The sequence below is a fragment of the Myotis myotis genome, unplaced genomic scaffold (genome assembly GCF_014108235.1).
Source record: "Myotis myotis isolate mMyoMyo1 unplaced genomic scaffold, mMyoMyo1.p scaffold_m19_p_18, whole genome shotgun sequence".
Classification (NCBI taxonomy): domain Eukaryota; kingdom Metazoa; phylum Chordata; class Mammalia; order Chiroptera; family Vespertilionidae; genus Myotis; species Myotis myotis.
In genome coordinates this window covers 18034741-18057585 of record NW_023416322.1, presented here as the reverse complement: position 1 = coordinate 18057585, position 22845 = coordinate 18034741, and the positions used below count along the sequence as shown (strand labels likewise).

At 43.9% G+C, this 22845-nt stretch overlaps 1 protein-coding gene across 3 annotated transcripts in view; it reads left to right on the top strand.

The window, feature by feature from the left end:
* CUNH1orf21 (chromosome unknown C1orf21 homolog) overlaps positions 1-22845 on the top strand; it is a 176102-nt gene that overhangs the window by 65005 nt on the left and 88252 nt on the right. For all 3 annotated transcript variants that reach the window (XR_004973189.1, XM_036342376.1, XM_036342375.1), the window contains exon 2: positions 4611-4830. Coding sequence is in view for 2 of the 3 variants with exons in the window: in XM_036342376.1 (XP_036198269.1) it covers positions 4737-4830 (94 nt within the window). In the remaining variant the exon portion in view is untranslated. The remainder of the gene's footprint in view (positions 1-4610; positions 4831-22845) is intronic.

Sequence of the window (22845 nt, the reverse complement as noted above, 5' to 3'; positions counted from 1 at the left end):
CAGGCTATAAAAGATGCAGTTCAGGGGTGTTCTAGTGTTTCCTTCCTTCCTTCCTTCCTTCCTTCCTTCCTTCCTTCCTTCCTTCCTTCCTTCCTTCCTTCCTTCCTTCCTTCCTTCCTTCTTCCCCCCCCCTCCCTCCCTCCCTTTCTCCCTCCTTCCCTGGTCAAGTCTCAAACCAGGAACCCTACCTCCTTTACATTCCTTCTCCCAAGGCTGAATCAGGTGCCCTGGGGCGAACTCCCCTGTCATCCTGTATTTAACCTGCAATACATGTACCAACCACATTGCTGTAAAACTGGTCTTTCTGAAATCAGCCAACCAATGGGTCCAGGCTGCCTGTCACCACCTGAGCCAATTAAGCAGAGACAGCGTTGAGTCATAATATACAAAGTATGAGTGTTTATTCCAATAATGCCAGCAGGTCATCCACAAAAATCTGCTCTACCCTTCCCCATAAGCCAGCTGCTTATATTGGGTAGAAAGACAGTGATTACATGGGAAAGTAGGAATTACAGGCATGGAAAGTAGGCAAGGTATAAAGGTTACAGATTACAGGCAATGTGGTTTGGAGAGGGGGCAGAGTCGCAGAGGGAGGGTGCCTCGGGGGACCGGATTGTTTCAGCAACCGAGTTATTAATCCAGGCAGTTCTCAGAAAAGGGGGATGGACTGCATTCCGAAGTTAGCTCCCATGTCCCAGGGTGTACAGCTCTCAGCCCGGTTACAATGTGCTTTCTCTATACAGAACGGAACCATCATGATTGATATTTCTTATAATTATAGCTCGTCCCCAATATTCTATTTCTTTCCCTAACATTTCTAATGATCTCCTTTCTCTGTTCATATTCTGTGGGGACTGGGAGGAAAACCTTATCCTGGCTTATCCCCAATACCCACCAAACACATGTCTGTCAGTAGTTTTCAGTCAATATCCGTTGATTAAATGAATGAGTGATTGGATAATTGTTTATGTGCAGAATGCAAATGGCATAGTAAAACACTTTCCCCAGTGATCCATCAGCTTTACGGAGATTTGATGCCTCTCAAATGGCTTTATATCACCTTCAAAATGGGCAAGATATTAATATATAGTTAGATGAAGTAAAATTTAAAAACATCAGTCTTGATATTACCGCTGTAAAATATATAGTGTGTATGTTTCGAAAACAAAATCTACACCTATTTATGATTTGGAGAGTGCTCCTATTGAGCAATAGTGTTTGTGTTTTAAAACATAATACATGGGAACGTCCCGAGTCATCACTTGAATTGAATATAAATCCCATCTAATCTGGATGGTAACATGCCCCTCGCCTCCATGCATGAATAACAGAGAAGGACTTTAAAAATTATTCTTATACTAGAGGCCTGATGCATGAAATTTGAGCATGGGTAGGGTACCTAGGCCTGGCCGGCAATCAGGGCCGATCTCTGGGGCGACAGGCAGAGCGATCAGGGGGCCCCCACTGGCACCTGCCTTGGCCAGCTTGGCGCTGCCTGCTCGCTGGCACCGCCCCCCACTGCCGCTGGTCGCCTCCCTCTGTGGGGAGACCGGTGGGGCAATGGAGGGGACCCCCACTGGCACCTGCCTTGTCTGGTGGTTAGTGCACATCATAGTGACCAATTGTTCCACCGGTCATTCCGCTGTTTGGCCAATTTGCATATTAGGCTTTTATTATAGAGGATGTTTTATGTTTGTTAGCTTGCTGCCATGAATTTGATTTTCATGTGATTTCAACTTTTTAAGTCAAGTAAGATTTTTGATACAAACACAACTTTAAAACACTGCACCGTGCTTTTCAGAGGTAGGTAGCAAAGGGTAATTCCCGTCTGAGATCCTTACATGTACTTCTTGGACAGCGTATGAGGAAAGAGAGAATCCCAGAGCGGACAACTGTGAATTGTCGTGGGATTTCCCCTGTCCTTTGGGAATTTTGTTAGGTTTCCCGCTCTCCCTCCTATTTTCACTTCGTTTATTTGGAAGAGGTGGCAACAGACAGGGAGGCAAGTGAGGTTTCTCCTCTCAAGTTGGGTTGCTCACCTACGTGTGAGGTGGTTTGCCCACATTCCTTTTTAAAAAGGGAGGATTTCATTCTGGGAGCCCACACCTGTGATCTTCCCTGGTCATGCTGGAGGAGTGGAGGAAGGGGTGCTGCCCTGAGAAGTGCTGGCGGGGAATGCAGACCTGTAGCAGCAGCAGCAGCAGCAGCAATCACAACAACCCTTAGCAGCCACCTGGTTAGAAGACCCTCTTCTACCCTTACAACTGAATCCGACTCCTATAGTTCTTCTTGTCTCATATGTCAATGATGTTTCTTTGAAAACCATGATGGATTGACAGAATGGATTTGGACACTACTAATTTAATATCTCTCAGGGTATGCTCAAGTTGGGATCAGAAAGTGTATGGTGAAAGGAGATTTGATTTTGGGTGGTGGGCATACAATGCAATATACAGATGACGAATCATTGCATTGTACACTTGAAACCTATATAATTTTATTAACCAGTACACCCCAATAAATTTAAAAATAAAGAGATCCCGTGTTTTATTATACAAAAATTTGGAATGAAGCTTTCTATATCTTATGACATTTTTTAGTTTATCTTTAAGTTGGATAAAGTTAGCACGGCCTCCTCCAGACCCCCCAAAAAGCGTGCACACACACACACACACACACACTGTGCTCTTCTACATTCTATTTAGTATCTTAGCCCAGGCGGTTCCTTACGTGTGGATGATCCTTACGTGTGGATGATGCTACCATCTTCTCAGCCTGGCAAATTTCTACCGAACTTTTAAGACCCTACAAAATAGCACTTCCTCTTTTAATCCTGCCTTTGCCCTATCATCCTTTAATCTCCTTTTTTGAATTCTGCATTGTCATAGATTCTTATGAAACCTCTATCGTGGCATTTACTACACTGTATTGTGTGGATTTTTTAAAATGAATGTGAGCACATGTACCCCATCAAGTCCCTAAGCTTTATAGGCCAGTATGAATAGACCATCAAATCAAAATACTGTTTCTTTGATGGCATTATTGCTAAATATAAGAATAGGGATGTGTGTGTTCCATATAGCTTTAAAACCATGAAAATGTGTTAATACGAGGCTACCTAATAATATAGAAAAATGATAAGCATTGGCTGGGGGCGGGGGGAGAATCTTTAGTGTTTGTAAAACTCTACCAACTGTTAATGACTTAATACAACCAGTGATAGAACATAGTCTGACAACTATGCAAAGACATGGTCAGTGTTGTAGCCGTAGAGTTTACTAGTATATTTAAATTTGCATTTGCTTGGCTCCATTTAAGAACATTACCTTTGTATCTCAGTTCATTTGTTAGATTGATTCAGAATTAACTTGTAGTGTTAGGGTAATTTGAAAAACTCCCTTTGCTGAGATTTTATGGTTGAAATGACTTGATTTCATGACACCGATGGATACATGTCATTCACTCTCTAGGAAGAGGGACTCAGGGGGCCAGCAATCTTGTTGGAAGAGGAAGCCTGCAGCTGCGTTTTGGTATCTGTTCTTGGGACCGAGAAGCATCAATTCTTTGTAAAGGAGGCAGGAGAGTCGTGAGAGGAGGGTGGTAATGAAGATTAAGAGCAGCAGCTTGATGCTGCTTTTCCTGCCGTGAGCGTGAGGAGGTGAGGGCCTGTATTACGGTGGGATGGATGGAGATGAATGAATGGGTAGATGGTCCAAAGGAAACATCCGTAAGACTGGAGTAAGTCATCTACAATGACAGGTTACGGATAATGAAAGAGTAAAATAAATAAAAATGAGCAAGCTGAGCAGAGCAAACCCTGAGAATTTGGGCCATGACCTTGGATGGGGTGGGGGACGGTAAATTCACTTAACCAGGGGATTATCTCCTTTGTCGTTCATCAGAGATCAAATGGAGACACAAGACTCTGAAAGAGATGGACAGCTGCTTTGTTTTCTTCACATTTCTACATTGCTCAGTCCTTAAAACATTCAGCTAGCTAAGCAGAAAATGGACAAAAGTAAATTGAAGTCCTTGCCCTCATCTCCTTCCTTCATTCTACAAAACAATGTCACCTCCGGTCAAATAAAATGCTGAATTATTTGCAGAACCCACCAGGAATGTGTAAACTAGTCCATGGCCCAGGGGGAAGGCCACCTCCTCCTGGCAAAATCTGAGAAGCTGAGGTCAGGCCTGCAGGGCAGGATGGGGAAGAAGAACTTTCTCCAGCCGCCCAAATGATATGCATCTGATGAGCATGCTTTCCTAACTCTGAAGGCTTCTGATATTCCAGAACATTACCAAACGTGCTTGCCTGTGTCTGCCAAGTCATAGTACTCCCATATTTATTTGAATAAATAAATATCTATATTTTTATCTCCTTAAAGAGTTCAGCCATGTGTGGTATAGGGTCCATGCCTTCTGCTCTTGCTTGCTGAGCAGGGATCAGGTGGGATGGTCCATGTTGCATTGCGTTCTGCAGGGCTCAGTGCCAACCCCAGCACAGTGAGACCGTGCAGGGATTCTGGTACATTCCTTGTCCCACAGCACAGCAAGACTCCCAGACATGGGCTTTGTCTCACTCATTCTGATCTAGCTTTTGCTTCTTGCAGGTGCGCACATCTCGACCCACTCAGCAGGAAGGCGGATTTTCTTCGTGTTTAAAGAGAAGAAAAATGTCCCCGTGTCTGTAGAGATGATTTGCAGTTCAGCCCGGCTGAAGCTGAGCGAATGAGACTATGGGCTGTGCCTCCGCCAAGCATGTTGCCACTGTTCAAAACGAAGAGGAAGCCCAGAAAGGGAAAAACTACCAGAACGGAGATGTGTTTGGCGGTGAGTGCCCTTGAACTTTAGTCTTGACCTGTTGATCCAGGCCTTTCACTGTCGAGGGAGTGAATCCTTGTAGTGTTATGATGTTATACCATTTGGGGGGTGTTGGGGAAGGGCTGAGATGTGAGAGAAATCAATGCAGATTTCATACATTGGACAATTTTCATTATAACTTATACATAGGGGCCTTCGAGGAGGACCATGAGGGTTTTATGCCAAAGCTAGCATTTAAATCAAGTTTTCAATAGGACATAAATAGGTGTATGGGACAGCATCCACAGGGTGTCCTGGCAGAACTATAAGCCTGAAGACAGGTCCAAAAGTGAAGAGAGTGAGGATTAATAAATGAGAGAGTGAAGCGTTTCGGGGGGGAAGTTGTTAATAGAGTTATTCTTTATATGAATGATAACATTTCTGAGTCACAGATACAAATACAATGAATCGAATAATCATTTTTTGGCCTTTCTATGATGTTTCAAGGTGACTGTAGAATATCCAGTGAGAAGGTCACAGACTGCCGACTTACGGCCACATCTGGCCTGCAGATACAGGGTGCCCGTCAAAAATGTATACACATGCTTTGAATAATTATAAAGACAGTGTCTATTAAAGTAGATTTCAATTTCAAAATGGAGCTGTGAGCTGGTAAAGCGTGTGGATGGCAGAGTGGGTAGCGTTTCCCCTGCATCAGGCTGTCACCTCCAGTGACCACGAAGCCTCCCTGGTGGTCAGTTCACTCACTGCCCAGGGACTTTGCCTGCCCGGCCACTTCTAGGCTTTGGAGTTCACCTGACCTTAAGCTTGTTCCTTGGAAGATCAAGTATCGCTCTGATGAAGTATTGTCTGTGTGTTAGTACAAAATTCCAGTTAGTACAAGGCAGCTGCAGCAGTTTTTATTGAGTTACTTGAGCAGTAACACGCACTAGTTGGCATTTACATGGCACTTGTATTCATAAAAGTACCTCTTGATCTCATGTTTGATCAAGAATCTCATTGAAATAATGTTTCCATGCAATCAGCTGAAGTTGCACTACACAGTCATTGTCACACAATTCTACTGCCTTTAGAGCCTCTAGGCTTTGATCCAGGGTAATTGCTGGTTCAGTCCCTGGGTGACGAGTTGGGAATGCTATGGAAGGCCCAATGCTCTGCTTGTGGTGAACGGGTATACATGGGGAGGAGGATTTTGTTTCTTTAAGAAGAAGTACTAGCCAGGCCAGTTTGGGTCAGTGGTTGAGCATTGACCTGTGAACCAAGGGGTCACGGTTCAATTCCCAGTCAGGGTACATGCCCAGGTTGCAGGCTCGATTCCCAGTGTGGGGCGTGCAGGAGGCAGCCGATCCATGATTGATGCTCTCTCTCATCATTGATATTTCTGTCTCTCTCTCCCTCTCCCTTCCTCTTTGGAATCAATAACAAATATAAAAATTAAAAAGAAGTACTAGTTTCCTGGAACAAGTTTGTTTCTAGTGATGACTACATGGGCTTTCGAGCTATGGAGACCAGGAACACAGCATCTTAATAAAACTAGAATCTAGATCATTGAAACCACAGTTTCTGGGAAAATGGCTCTTTGGAACCTAAACATCCATTTGCTAACTTAGTTACAACTTTTATAGCCGAGAAGACTTTCTATTGCCCGAAAGTACCATGTGTATTTTGCAAATGTTAGTATTTAATAAAGGAGCCTTGTGTTGGGCACTTGTTGCCTCCGGGTCTCAGCGGCATTCAACAGTGAGCACGTCTGTCTCAATCACGAGTTGGTGGGTCAGCTGGAGTGGCTCTGCCCCATGTCTTTCATCTTCCTCCTGGGACCAGGGAGCCAAGGGGGCATGCCCTCCTTTTGCAAAGGGCAAATGCGCAAGCGATACACAGGGTGCCTCTTAAGCTTGGCTTAGAGCTGGAACTGGTACCAACATTCAAGTCAAGTCACGTGAACAGTTTCAGAGACAAGAGACAGAGAAGTACATCCAACCACAGTGCATTCATGGCAAGGGTGCGGATGTAGAGAAGGGTCCAAACTTGAGGCTGATTATCCAGTCCAGCCTGAGCCTGCCCAGTCTGTGTGGCTCCACGCCATCCATGCCCATGCCATAAAGTGCAGCTGTGGCCTCTAACTTTTCTGTATCCTCCTAATACTCATATTGAAGTTTTATTCACTCCTGCATTTGTCATCTCATTATTCTCTCTAGTAAACATTTGCAGGAATACAAGGAGGGAGAGAGCTCCCTAAACCAATCAAGGGACATTTTTTCTTATCCTACAAGGGCCTGGGGGGAGAATTGTCAGAGTCCAGTGTTGCACATCAGTGCCAGTGTCCTGGATACTACTGAATGCTAGTGCTTGAACATCACAAGAGCAGGTCCTATCTGTGTTTCTCCATTGACATTTGTTTGCAAGCAGTGGAAGTGTACAATAGCCAGTATGATCACAGGTGAATGATAGATCTGGATGGACCACTTTTAACCATTTGATATCTTTTTTCTTAAAATGTATTTTTATTAATTTCAGAGAGGAAGGCTGAGGGAGCGAAAGAAAGAAACATTAGTGATGAGAGAGAATCATTGATCGGCGCCTCCTACAAGCCCCTACTGGGGATCAAGCCCGCAACCCGGGCACATGCCCTGACTGGGAATCGAATTGTGGCCTCCTGGTTCATGGGTCAATGCTCAATCACTGAACCACACCAGCCATGCCCGTTTGATATCTTTTGTCACCCATTGTTTCAGTGTAACAAAGTACCCCAAACTTAGTGGCTTGAAGCGGCACATGAATCTATGGGGTAGCTGGGTTTCATCTGCTGTTTTTGCCTGAGCTCAGTCATGCAGATGCATCCAGCTAGGAATGCAACTCGGCTCAACGGACCAACCAGGCTCTAGGCCTCCCTGTCCCCTAGACCTCTTTGTGGCTGGGTCGTCCAACTTTTCACATGGGTGTGTGCTTCTAAGAGATAAAGTAGAAGCCGTCAGCCTAATGCCTGGGCCTGGAGGTCCAAGAATGTCACTTTTGGCACCAGTCACAAGACCCAGCCAGCGTCAGGGGAGCCCAGAGGCTCTCCATCTCCTGGGTCTGTGCCACAGGGCGGGGAGGAATTGTTGGGGGCCTTCTTTGGAGACTGGTCCCCACACCCATTGAGGGAGGCAACGAGAAGTCCATGACCAGATTATATTCCAACCTGGGCAGTTATATTCTGCTTTGTACACCACGCATTCTTTTTTTAATGAATAAAGTAGCCTCATTCACTTTTTAAAAGCTAAATGTTTTTAAATGTTTGAAAATGTTATTACCATGTGTTGCTGACCTGTTGACAAAGTCTGTGAAGCGTGGTGTATTTTGGGGCCAGCTCTGGAGTATGTGTGCGCACACACATTCGATCCTTTTCCTAAAGGTGTTAATTTAATTTTGTAGCTTCCAAGGACATGCTGGGGAGCATTGATCAAGCAATGTGTTTTGACAGATGGTAATTTCTGTTTTTATGAAGCAGTTTGATCTCTGTGATATTTTGGTTTATTTGGGAGACTGACCACTCCAGAAGTGTGAGACAGAGTTTATGTAGACTATGCCACCATGAAGGATTGAGTGAGAAATGGGCGCCTTGATTTCTAGATTTCATAGAATTCAGGTCATCGACGCGGAAATTTACCACTGACATTTACCCAGAGACTTTCTGTCATTTTAAATACCAAAGCATAGCAAGTTTTGGATCTAGAGTTGTGCCTTACATACTGTGGCCCTTTCAGAAGTAAAATCCAGGCCAGAAGCTCATCTCCAGATGGGAATTCCCTTCCCTCATTGGTCAGGGCAGATGTGAAGAATGGCCTGCAGATCTGGGAGGTCATTCAGAGGACAGCTGAGCAGACTGCCAAGACCAGTTTGCATAAAATAAATGACCAGCAAGTTCACGTTATCATAAACGAGTTAAGCAACTTCTAAGGAAAGCCAGGTGCTTACTGGATTTCTTTCAGCAGTCATCCACTTAGTCTATTAAAGTAGGTGCATAGAACAGGTTCGGGAAATGAATATATCAAACCTGAGGTCACTATCTCTTCTGAGCTCCTCCGACGAGGGGAAAACTTGTTAGTTCTGTTGACTTTCCTATTTGCATGAGGATTACCAGTCCAGAAAAGGCTTTCAACCTGAGGACGTTGTCCCTTCCAGTTCCCAGATCCTATGAATCTCAGCTTTCTCTCAGCATCAGTTTTCCTGCCACCACCAGAATTTAGGTTGGGGTAGCTTGTACCCCAGAATAGTGCAGTGTCCTCTCGCCTGATCTCCATGAACCCCCTTTATTGTGTATTTGTTCTTTGCTTGTTTTTAAATGTCCATTTCTTGCACTACGTCAGGTTGTGTCCGATTTTCAAAAGTACACCTGTGTCGTGTCAGTGCTCCTGCTCCAGAACTTTCTATTGCCCCTACTTCTCAGCTGGTGAAATCCTAAATACTCAGTGAACATGGAAATGGCTCACGCCTAACTTTGCAGCCTCGTTTCATACTCTGTCCGTCATGTTCCCTGTCCTCCAGCCAGACTGACAGCTCACCTGCATCCTCATCGCACACTCCCTGTCCTCCAGGCCCCCCGCTGCACCATCACCTCTGCTTGGCCTGGTCCCTGGCTCCTGCCTTCAGCTCCTTAAGTCCTGCTCTTTTCCCGAACTTCACCTAAACTTGCATGAAACTTTCCTAACACCTTCACAAAGTTCTCTCCTTCCTACTGTACTTACACACTGGGTTTATTTGTTTATATGTCTGATCTTCCATTGTGTGTTTATATGTGTCATCTCTGTTAGGAGCTGGTGAGTCCCCCGAAGGCAGGGACTGCATGGTCCTGCGAGGACACAGGATGCCAGGAGCTGGAGGCAGGGCGATCAGGTTGAGCCCTGACCATGTCAGTTCCCCCATATGACCAGGTGACCTTGATTGGTGCTGAGTTTGGCTTAAGGACCAAGAGAGTCTAATGTTTATAAGTACTACTCCCTGAAGTGGAAGTGCTTAGAATACTATAGAAGTTTCTTCTGGGATCGTGGTGTAAAACTGAGCATAAAAGAGCAGCAGTGAAGCAAGAATTTGGCTGATTTCGTTCACTTGGGCTCTATATTGCTGCGTGACTTCGGTTCTGTTCTGATCTTTGGCTACATAAATTAAGAACATGTAACAGGTGAGTGTGTGTGTGTGTGTGTGTGTGTGTGTGTGTGTGTGATGTCATGCCAAACTGTTACTCATCTGAAATACTGTAGAGACCAACTTCACAGGTGATAGTGAAGATTAAATGAGAAAATTTATCAAATTCAAATATGTCAGATTCCAGATTCCAAGCAGCTGGAGGCAAAGTAATAAATCACTGTTTTTTTCCTATAATAATTTCTGTGTACAGTGGAGATTAATTCGTCTGTTTGTGTTTATGAGACAGTAACAGGGAAAATAATATTTAACTCTGTGCCATTCAATACTGTAGCCACTAGTCACATGTGACTGTTGAGCACATGAAATATAACTGGTCCTAAGTGAGGTATGTTGTCAGTGTCAGGTATACACAGCATTTTGAGGACTTAGTATGAAGAAAAGAATATAAAATAGCTTATTAATAATTTTTTAAAATATATTTTTATTGATTTCAGAGAGGAAAGGAGAGGGAGAGAGATAGAAACATCAATGAGAGAAAATCATTGATCGACTGCCTCTTGCACGCCCCCTACTGGGGATCGAGCCTGCAACCAAGGTATATGCCCCTGACCTGAATCGAACCTGCGATCCTTCAGTCCACAGGCCAACACTCTATCCACTGAGCCACTCGGGCTAGGGCATTTATTAATAATTTTTGTGTTACATGTTGAAATGATAATATTTTGAACATATTGGGTTAAATGTAACATTTTAAAAATTAACTTCACCAGTTTCTTTTTAACTTAACGTGGCTACTAGAAATCTTCCAAGTGCATGTGTGATTCCCATTCCGTTGGTACTGGGTAGTGCTGGTTTAAGTCACTGAAAGGCCGTGGTGGTGTTTAGAACTTCTTTTCAGGTTTCAGTTTGGGAGTTTACTTCTTTCTGAATCGAAGAGAAAAGGGGTGGGGCTGAGGCAGCTGCCCCCATTTTCTGCTTTGACTGTGCAGAGGTGGGAGGTGCGCTCGGCTGGGAGGAGGGTTTCGGGTGCCCAGAACCATCAGAGAGGCCGAGATTTGCAGCTGGGCAGATGAGGAGGCGCATACTAACTGGCTCATCTCTCTGCGCTGATTCGTGATGGTCCTTAGCTGCCTCCAGCGTAACTTTTGTGCTGGACTGGGAGGTTTCTGTTGACTTCTGGTGTTGTGATTTCCCAGAGGTCAGCGAGGAAATCGTCCCCCACCCATTTTTGTTTCCACTGAGCCTGAAGAAGAACCGTAAGGGCAGGAGACGTGTTTGATGGGTTTGTGCAGAAACCAGCTTCTGTTCTGTGCGAGGTGTGTGAATATGTGTTATCTTTCAATCAAAAGACTAGTTTGACTCATACTTTACAGTTTGTAAGGCCTTTTTCTTTGTGATTATCATTATTTCCCCCGCTTGATACAAAAGGAAACTGAAGCTAAGAGCCATGCCGGTGCAGTTAACTAAATAAGTGGGACTGGTCCAGCCAGCATGGCTCAGTGTTGGAGCGTTGACCAATGAACCAGGAGGTCACAGTTCAGTTCCCAGTCAGGGCACATGCCCGGGTTGTGGGCTCAATCCCCAGTGTGGGGCGTGCAGGAGGCAGCCGATTAATGATTCTCTCTCATCGTTGCTGTTTCTATATCTCTCTCCTCCCTTCCTCTCTGAAATCAATAAAAAAAATTTTTTTTCTTTTTTAAAGAAATGGGACTGTGGCTGGAATTGAGGATGCTGACTTAAAAAAAAAAAATTTTTCCTAGTTAGAGTTGACATTCAATGTTATGTTAGTTGTAGGTTTATAACATAGTGATTCGGTACTTATATTAACGGACAAGGCTGGTACCCATCTGACACCACCTGTAGTTGTACCATTGTTACCTACTTTATTCCCTAAGGAAGATGCTGGCTTTACCCAGCATACCTTGTTTGTCAGTTTGCTTTGTTTAGAGTTGAGTCAAATTCTGTGCATAAAAGAAATGTCTGGAAGGCTGTTCACCAAAACATGAACAATGGCAAGCTCTCTGTGGTGGAGTTTCAGGTGGTTCTTAATCCGTCCTTGTATTTTCCCGTACCATTTGCAACTTTTCCAGTTAATATGTATCATTCAGGACAGCTATCGATTTTGATAAGTATGATTTCACGATTCCCTCTTCCAAAGGCCTTCCGCTGGGCTTTCAGGGCAGGTGAGATCTGTCCCAGTGAGATCGGTCTGTCACTGAACTAGCCCCGGGCAACAGGGGTTTGACTGTCAGACTTGTTTGTCCAGGTAAACAGAGTCTGATCACTCACTGGCACTTGTTGGTTTCATTTAAAACCTAGTAGTTCCGTTCAGTCTACTAAGTAAGTACGTGCTAACAATCTGCTGCTCAGGTGCTAGGCACTGGGGCTATAAAGATGTACTAGCCGAAACCGGTTTGGCTCAGTGGATAGAGCGTCGGCTTGCGGACTGAAAGGTCCCGGGTTCGATTCCGGTCAAGGGCATGTACCTGGGTTGTGGGCACTTCCTCAGTGGGGGATGTGCAGGAGGCAGCTGATCGATGTTTCTCTCTCATCGATGTTTCTAACTCTCTCTCTCTCTCTCTTCCTCTCTGTAAAAAATCAATAAAATATATTTAATAATAAAAAAAATAGATGTACTAAACATGGTCCCTGCCTTTAGGACCTGATAATGATATGAGATGGGCATCTCAACAAAAAATGCGATATCGTATGTTGATGATGTAGCAGGGTCTAGGGGAAGACTTATAAAGAGGATGATTAAGCCCTTGCCAGTGTAGCTCTGTCATTAGAGTGTGGCAGCACACACACCAAAGGGTGGAGGGTTTGAATCCCAGTCAAGATCAGGTTTGATCCCTGGTCCTTGTCAGGGCTCCTGTGAGAGGCAACCAATTGATGTGTCTCTCCCACATCAATGTTTCTCTCTCTCTCTCTCTCTCTCTCTCTCTCTCTCTCTCTCTCTCTCTCTCTCTCTCTCTCTCTTTCTCTTTCTCTGTCCTTCTTCTCCTTCCCTTCCTTCTACTCTCTCTAAAAAGCAATGGAAAAAATATCCTCAAGTGAGGATTTACAAAAAAAAGAGGATGATTAAGGTCTCAGCTGAGTCTTAAAAGACGCATAACAGACAAAGGAATGAGGTGGGACAGGAGTTTCTGGCCAAGAGACAGTGGGAAGGCTCACAAGTACATTGGACATCAGATATGTTGAGAGGAGACGGGGAAGCTTTTACCAAACCAGTGGGGGGATGACTTTAGAAACTCTCACATTAGGGCAAGAGTTGTAAATATTTGGAAATTGTACACTAATTTTTTTTTAAAACACCACAGAGCTCACACAGGCAGTTCAGGAATCATAATTATGTCAGGCCTCTGGAAATTGGCTGAGCGTTTAGAAAACACTGAACAGGAAGTCCAGATCTGCTGCTGATTTCTTAACATAAGTTTTCAGCCTCGCCTCAGGTTAGGTCATCACAGACTCTGAAATACAACAGGCCTCGAGTCCCTGTTGAGACTGTATTATCACTACAGCATCGTAGGACCAGACGAGCCAGGGGATGCGACCACGTGATGGTGTGGTGTTTGTCCCACGTGGGAATCCAACATGGCTCTGTTTATTAGAGCACATTGGTGGTGTCACCAAAGTAGATGCTAGAGCCATCATATATTCTTCATGTGTGATAGGACCAGGAACCTAAAACCATGGTGACAGTTACTGCCTTGAGGAGGCGTGTAGGCACTGGTTGCTGCAGGTAAACCCTGAGTCTTTGCCCCCATTTTTAGAGGGAGGATTGGGACACAGTGGGAGGTGGCAATGGCATGCCCATCCCCCTGGCACAGAGCAGGAGTCGGGCTGCCACGTCATTCACCCACGAGGCCTTCCTGAGTGTTCTTCAGCGGCTAAATATTTCCAGCCGAGTAGTTTGTGATCCTAAATTGGTGTCACAGTTTAATTGTGTTTCTGATAACAGTATTCTCAACAGTGAGGAAAATTGCTTCATCCAATTAAGTCCTCCGGAGATAGCAATTCTGCCAGTGGTGTTCGCTGGCCAGTTACAAGGCGAGAGCAGCTCCAGTTGATCCTAACCAGGCCCCGGGTGCTGGTGAGTGTGGAGACAAACAGTCAGGTGACCTGCCCGCAAACAGTTTACCCAATTTTAGAAAAAACACTATTTAGGCCCAGGAAGTAATTCGGCACGAAATAGACATTTGAAAACATGAAACAAAGCGCTCCACGGAGTGTTGGCCCAGATGTGCATGGGTACCGTGGCAATGGGAAAAGTCATTGCAGGCCTGCTTTAAGGGTACAGAGGAGTAAAGTGATTGGAAAATAAAGGCATTTCCTTCTTAGAGAAGAATCTAGCTACTCTCCCGGATCTTGTTATTTTATCATTGTTGACTCCTTGGAGATAATTCTTATCATTTAATCACACGTCGCCATTATTTCATGCATCACAGTGCCTGACCTATAAGTTGTTTGATAGTAATGACCTGATCTGAAAAATAATGACAGCTGTTACTTACCGGGTTCTGTGATGCCTATTCACAGGTGAGGGAGTGGAGGCTGTGAGAAGTGAGAAACTTGCCTATGTTCACGCAGGTAATACGTTCCCGTGGAGCCTCTGTCTGATTTCAGAACTTCAGGGAGCAGACGTGTGCTTTAGAAAGAGGAGGCACTGGGTTAGGTGTCACCGGGGATTTTTACACTAGTACACTAGTGTAGCTGGTACACGGTTCCTCTAGTCCAGGAACTTTCAGTCCAGTGGAAGAGCAGAGCATCAGATCATACGTCTTCCTTTCTCGCCGGCTCATCCATTGAGCAAGCTCTGATTTACTGAGCCCTGTTGTATGCAAGGCCTGTTGGGCTGGCCCGAACCCAGTGCACTGATGACAGTCCGCTGGCCCACGCCTCTCAGTGCCAACTTCACCGCCATGAGTCCTCCGTGACAGTGTACTCCAGGGCTCTGCAGAGAGCACACACATGCTATGGGCCATGTTGTACACTGAGTTTCTTTTTTTTTGGTTCCCTTTAAAAATATATATATATATAGATTTCAGAGAGGAAGGGAGAGGGAGACACATCAATGATGAGAGAATCATTGATTAGCTGCCTCCTGCATGGCCCCTACTGGGGATCGAGCCCACAACCCAGGCATGTGCCCTTGACCAGAATTGAACCTGGGACCCTTCAGTCCACAGACTGACGCTCTATCCCCTGAGCAAACCCAGCTAGGACTACATTGAGTTTCTTTTGGTGTTGTTGGCAGATAGTCAGTAGTACTGGTAAGAAGACACCCCCTGTTTTGTACCCTGTTCCTGAGCCAGCTCCTGTTGACTAGGATCTGGGGGACTTATTTCTGAACTGAAGGAAGGGGGAAGGGCAAGCCTGTGTTTTAGAGGCTGGGAACTCATTTGCAGGTCTGACTCTGTGTGGCTCTGCGGTTCCTTAGGCCAAATGAAACCCAAGTGTCTGGAATAATTAATCCCCAATTCTCTAGACTTTGGGGATAGGAAGATAACAAAAATTTCAAAGTTGAGGCTTCATCTCCTTGTTTGGGTATTTCTGTTTGTTCACTTCATTGTATTAAAATTCTCTGAGGTTAAATGAAAAATAATCTGGTTATGAAATTTGGGCATGTGGAATGTCTTCATTTATTGAATGACAATGTATATGCATTTTTTTAAATTTTAAAGATATTCTCTTTGATTTCAGAGAGGAAGGGAGAGGGAGAGAGAGAGAGAAACATCAATGATGCGGGAGTCATTGATCGGCTGCCTCCTGCACACTCCACACTGGGGATCGAGCTTGAACCTGGGCATGTGCCCTCCTGGGTCATAGGTTGATGCTCAAGCGCTGAGCCATGTCGGCCAGGCAGACAATGTATAGGTAATGTATATGCACATGGGCCGAAAAGAAAGCCTCTCGGTATTGACTGAGAAAGGCGAGGAACGATTATCTCTGATCAATCTTTACTGGTGGTGCCGATTACAGGCGAGTCTCTGTGCTTCTGGTGTATTTTCCACATAGTTTAACATCTCTTTTTCTAAAGGAGGTTTTTAAAAAAATTAAATACTTTTTTTTTGGAAACACACTAGGTTGAACATCACTCTTAAAAGAGAATAATCTAGAAAACGTTCTAAACGCAGTTTCTTTATTTAGTACCTTTTCTATAATTTCAGGCCTCATTTCAGGTATTCTGCCGTTTGTGAATTCATTTAATTCTCATACTACCATATGGGATAGGTTTTAATAGGAACTTAGCAGTTCAGTTCCCAAATCTGTATATTTAACCACCATGCCTTGCTACCTTATGTTCCCGTTCCTTCTTAACTTAAAGTCACTGCTTGTCTAGGTTACAATAATGAAAAGCAAAGTGGTCAAGGTCCCAGCTTAGAAAGAGAATGTTCGGTGTTTTTCATATACCTGTTGCCACTGGAAATACTAGCAGGTGCGGCCCTTTTCCTTGTTTTCAGAAGTATCCTTTAGGAATGGTTACCCAGAGCAAAGGACTTATGTCCCCCACCCTCAACACGGACTTCACCGTGGTGAAAACTGATGACAGTGAACTTCAGGGCTCTGGAAAAAGAGCTAACTTTGCTAACTCGTGCTGCTTTTATTTGCCCGTTTTCAGACCTGTACCCAACAAGTTGCTTAAGATTTGAGAACTAGCTGTAAGGTAGGAAATAACCATGATAGAATTCCCCATTTTACGTTTATTTTTAGCCAGTGGGCTCTTCATTTCAAAGCGTAAAGAAGAGAAACCAACAGGGTGATGGGGGGGGGGGGGTATGTCACGTGGCTAATGTTAAATTGAGCTGTCCTCATCCTTTGTGACTTGAATCTCAATCTCTCCGTTCGTCTCCAATTTTCCACTGTCATTCTTTGCTGAAGTAACTTCTCTTAGAGTTCACAGTGGCCTACATACTGCATGAGGTTTTATTAAAATGGACAAAAACCAGTGCCTGTCGCTTAGTCAGCCCACTTTATAAGGAAGCTGTTGACTGGAGCGGCTGGAGATCTGGGGGACTTCTGGGTTCAGCCAGAGTCTCTGCTCCAAGGTGACCTCTGTGAGCTTCAGTTTCTACATCGTGGGAATGAGTGGACTGAGCACAGGTGATTGCTCTGCGAGAGTTGGGCATCAGTGTTCAAAGTCTCTACTTGGGCCCCCAGACTGTGAACAGCTCACACAACTCCGAGTTCTCCATTTTTCTGAAGCCATGGAGCCACTGAAAAGATGATATTATCACATTGTTTTTATTTTTTTTAAGTAAAATGATAGTGGTGGTCGTGTTCAGTAATGAACAGCTTTATGGTCCAGAGTCAGTTAAGGTGTTGATTGCTTCATGATGTCATTTTTTTCTTCTTCTAAGAAATTAAAAAGAAGTATTTCCAGTATCTTCCTTCTGTAGCTTCAAAGCGTTACCGTGAGCTAGAAGGTGAGAAAGTTGGAAGTGTGTGGGGCACTGTCCTCCCCTCTATCTTGTCTGGCTGGGTTTTTATCTATCTTTCACCCAGCGATGCTTAAATTGGTGTTGTGCACTTGCTAGTCAACGTGAGATTCAAGTTGCTGACTTTCTGTTTTAAAGTTTTTGTTAGACACAGTGGTAGAGGACATTGGTTCTGTTATTTGAAAGGGATAATGAAATCTAAAATAGAAGGTAATTTCAAACAAAATCAGTCAAAAAGAGAACATTTAATTTCCCAGATGACTGACTTTGTCAAGAACTACTGTACTGTAGCCTGGTCACTTTCAAGACAAGAGACAGTCAAAACTTACGGAAAGTCAAATTCTAAAGGATAACAGAGACAATAGTCTTATGGTTGTAATAGTAAATGACATCTAAATCACCCTGGCTGATACTGTTCAGTTGGTTATAGTGTCGTATGGTGTACCCAAGGGTCCCAGGTTCAGTTCCTCATCGGGCACATACCCAGGTTGCAGGTTTCATCCCTGGTCAGAGTACCTATGGAAGGCACCCGATCAATGTTTCTCTCTCTCTCTCTCCCTCTCCCTTCCTCCCTTTCAAGAATCAATGAAAAACATATTCTAGGGCAGGGGTCCTCAAACTTTTTAAACAGGGGGCCAGTTCACTGTCCCTCAGACTGTTGGAGGGCCGGACTATAGTTTAAAAAAAACTATGAACAAATTCCTATGCACACTGCACATATCTTATTTTGAAGTAAAAACAAAACAAAATGGGAACAAATACAATATTTGTATTTGCATGTGGCCCGCGGGCCATAGTTTGAGGACCCCTGTTCTAGGGTGAGAATTTTCTTAAATGTATATGTAAATAATAACCTGCTAACATATAATTGCCAACACATTTTTTAGCTGTGAATGAAAATGGTCTTTGATGGCTTTTGAAAGGTTGTGTAAGTAAAGTCTCTTAGAAGGGCCAACGCTAGGGAAGGGGATTAGTGCATAGGAGGAAGTGCAGCCCTTTAAAAAAAAAATTAAAATAAGATGGAGGAAGGCCGTGGGGGACGTGTGTGCAGTCCACTTCCTTAAAGGTAATTTAAGTTCATGCTCCAGTTATAATGTAAATGGATATTTGCATTTATGAAAAGTTGAGGGTACAAGATGAAGGTTGAAGTGAAAAAGCCTGGCATTAAAACAGCAGTCTACTAAACTAATGAATATTTTCAAATTGTGAAACAAAACCAAACTGGGACAAATCTCCATTTAGATTACGTTCCATTTCCATTTTAAAAACCACATTGGAGACCAGCTAAGTTGCATTTGAATTCCCTCCTAGCTACAGGCACCCGTGTTTCACTGTGTAAATGTCACTGTCAATTTTGATCTATGACCAAAGCAGAAATTGTCAAACTATATATGAAAAAGGATTTTCTTTTTCATGTTGCCCTCAGCATTTTTGGCATTTATTGTTTCAGCTATTAAACACTTTTTTTTTTCATTCATCTTTTCCTTCCCATTGCCTTCTTTCATTCAAGAAATGTTTCCTTATTAAAAGAGTGTTTAGATTTTGAATTTTGACCACAGCTTTTCTCCTTCGTTTCTTGCCTTATTTCCCCAATGCAGTTACTGAATTGCCAATTATTAAAATAAAATACAATATGCTTACAGCTCCTACAGAACTCTGAAAATTGTAAATATTCATTCACAAAATGTTTATTGAGAGATTATTCAATTGGCTTTTAGTAGCAGAGGTGACACATAATAAGACAGTGACAGCCCTTATTTTGCCTACCTCCTCGATGACACAAGAAATAAGCAGAGAGACATTTAATCCACTGTCAGGCGGGGATGAGCCATGAGAAAAATAAAAATGGGGAGAGTCACGGGGCAGCTATTTTAGACTCGTTGGTCCTAGAAGATTCATCTGAGCAGTTGATGTTTTTGAGCAGACACCTGAAGAAAGGGAAGAAGGCTTGAGAATACCCAGGGACAGTGTTTCAGGCGAGGAACCACAGGACCAAATTCCTGAGGAAGGTAGCTGATAGGTTCCAGCGTGAAACCTGAGGTCCTCATGCCAGGAGAGTGGTAGGTGATAGACTCAGAGGGGATGCTGGGGTTGGAATGTACATGCCACATGTGGACTTAGGTTTTTAATTGAAAGGCATATTTTTGCTGCTATGTGGTGAATCCTATATAATAAAAGCCTAATATGCAAATCAACCAAACAGCGGGACGACCGGTCGTTATGATGCACACTGACCACCAGGGGGCAGATGCTCAATGCAGGAGCTGTCCACAGGCCCCAGGCCAGTCAAGGTGGGTACGAGCGGAGGCGGGGGGCAATCATCCCACTCATCGCCCCACAGATTGGCCCTGATTGCCAGCCAGGCCTAGGGACCCTACCCATGCACAAATTTTGTGCACCGGGCCTCTAGTAGACTATAAGAGGCAAGAGTGGAAGGAAGTGACAGAGGCTGGTTAAGGCAAGAGATGAAGGTGGTCTGGATTCGGGAGATATAAATGGAGATAGTGAGACCTGGCCAGGTTCGGTATGTATTTGGGGAACCATTAAATACAAGCTTCATGGCCCACGAGTTTTTCAGTTCGGGTTGGGAGTGGAGGGTGACATTCTGTGCCAACAGAAGCCCCTCCTATCTAGTGATTCATAGGATACCCGGTTTTTAAGTTCTAATTCAATGACTGTGTTCTTGGTCTTAGCCACATAGGGTGAAAAATGAAACTATGGCCTGTTGTATAGAATTGCATAGGCCTGTCATACTTTGCTACATGTTGAAAATATCTGATTTAAAGGATCCAAAGACTTCAAAATTACAGTTCTTTTTTTCCTACTTTTCCAGCTTTATTTGTATTTAATTGACACATAGCATTGTACAGATTTAAGGTGTATGGTATGATGATTGAATATACTTACATATTGCAAAGTGATTACCACAACAAGGTTAGTTAACACATCTATCACCCCCCCATAGTTACCTTTTTTTTTGTGGTGAGAACTTTAAGCTCTACTCTTAGCGACTTTCAAGTGTATAATAACTAGAGTCACCACATTGTACCTCGGTCCCCAGAACTTCTGCCATTTGTAACTGGAAGTTTGTACCCTTTGACCAATATCTCCCCATTTCCTTCATTCCCCGGCCCATGGTAACCACCATTCTACCCTGTTTCTATGAGTTCAACTTCTTTAGATTCTGCATATAAGTGATATCATACAGTATTTGTCTTTCTCTGCCATTTGTCCATCCACGTTGTTACAAATGACAGGATTTCTTTCTTTCTCACGATGGAATTTTATATATATATATATATATATATATATATATATATATATATGACATTTTCTTTATGTATTTCTACACTTAGGTTGTTTCCATATCGTGGCTATTGTGAATGATGCTGCAAGGAACATGGGGGTGCAGATATCTCTTTCAGATAGTGATTTTATTTCCTTTGGCTATATACCCAGAAGAAGGACTGCTGGATCCTATGGTGGTTCTATTTTTAATTTTTTATGGAACCTCCATACTGGTTTCTAGTGGCTGCACCCATTTACATTCCCACCAACAGTGCACAAGGGTTCCCTTTTCTCCACATCCTCACCAACACTTCTTATCTCTCACCCTGTTGGTAGTAGACATTCTAACAGGTATGAGGTGATACAGTGATTCTTTTTTGCTACTATGCATCCCTCTAGGAAGCAAAATGGAATGCTACCTTTAACAATATTGGAGATCACAGTCTACCTTTAAATAGGTTACATGTACACGGTGGGTGAGGGTCCTAAGGACCACCTCTCCGTCAGCTCTCTGTCCACTACAAAGCCTACTTGGAAATTGCTATGTCATATAGTTTAGATGACAGGAATTTAATTAAACTGCTCAGCTGCCCTTATGAATGACTCTCATCCTCTCTCCCCAAAAGGTAAATATTCAAAACCACTATCGTTGTTTATAAACAAATTGAGCAAATGTGTTACTAAAACAGGCTTGTTCTTGCAATCACCACACTGCTGTTTATGTTCATGAGTTTCAGTTTCATATCCCACATGTGAGTGAAATCATATCGTTCTTGCCAGGGGTCGGGTGAGAAGGAGTCCTAATATAAGGTGACAGGAGAAGATTTGACTTTGGGTGGTGGGTACACGTTTAATATTCAGATCTGGTAGCATGGGGACCCACCCTGAAGCCTACATGTTCATATTGACCAATGTCACCCCAAGCAGTTTAATCAGTCAGTCAATAAAAATAAAATAGGCTTGTTCGAACCAACCAGGTTGTGGAAGGTAGTGTGTTTTTATTTACTGAATCGCTCTCCCGATAAGCTCTCCCAGACACATCATTCCCAAGGGCCATTATTTGTCACCATCAGAACACACTTTGGTCCCCTAGGCCAGGGGAAAATAACTTGGCGACGCACAATGATCTTTCATCTTACATGAATGAAGCTCCCGTGAGAAGAGGTACTGACTTGTGAAAGGAGAGAAAGGGGGTGAGAGCCCTCCGCGTCCTTCCCAACCACGTGTGGGCCCTCCCCCAGCCCCCCAGGACCTGCCTTCAGGACCTCGAGCCTTTCGTTCATGAGCTCTGCAGGGAAAGTCAAGTCATGCATATTTTTCGTAAGTGGAGAAGCGACACTATTTTATCACATCTTCCCCTTTTCAAAATTCAGCGGCGATGCTTGTGAACTGGGGAGTGACTTTAACTGAAAATGACTCTATCTAGTTTCTTCCTGTTCTTGTGAATGGTTTTACTGCCACTGAATATTTTCTAACGGTTGTATAACCCAGATCAAGTCATCCCCCTCTTGCCCCCGGAAGCCAGCTTCAATCCAGAGACTTATTAACAAGAAACACTAAAGATCATTGAAAAGCAGTTTGCATTTTTACTGAATAGCATCAAAGAACCCCAAAGAGGTCTTCCATTCATAAACCACTCTACACCGGACTGGCATCAACTCTCATGAATCCCTAGCTCTCTGCCAGTCTGGTGACCTTTGTCTGTCTTTCCACTACCTCAGAAATCTCCCCCTTTCTCTAATCTTCTACAAAACTTTCCCCTCCATCCCAGCCCCCTTGGGTTTCTTTTTGCTGTTGCTGTTGGGGTTTTTTGTTGTTGTTGTTTTGTTTTTGTTTGGGTTTTTTTTGCTTCAGGCCATATTATCTTCTCATTAGTTCTGCTCTTCGCAAAGTTCGGGAGCCCATCTGGCCTGATGGTGAGCTAGGTGCCTGGGGGGGCGGGGGCGGGGGTGCTGGGATGCTCCAGTGCAAATGCTTTTCTCTGTCCGGGTCATTATCTGAGAATCTGTTCCCTCACAGGAATCCACTTAAGTCAGAACTCAATTAAAAAATCAAATCAGTTCGATTCTGGTCAAGGGCACATGCTAGGGTTGTGGGCTCGATCCCCAGTAGGGAGCATATAGGAGGCAGCCAATCAATGATTCTCTCTCATCACTGATGTTTCTCTCTC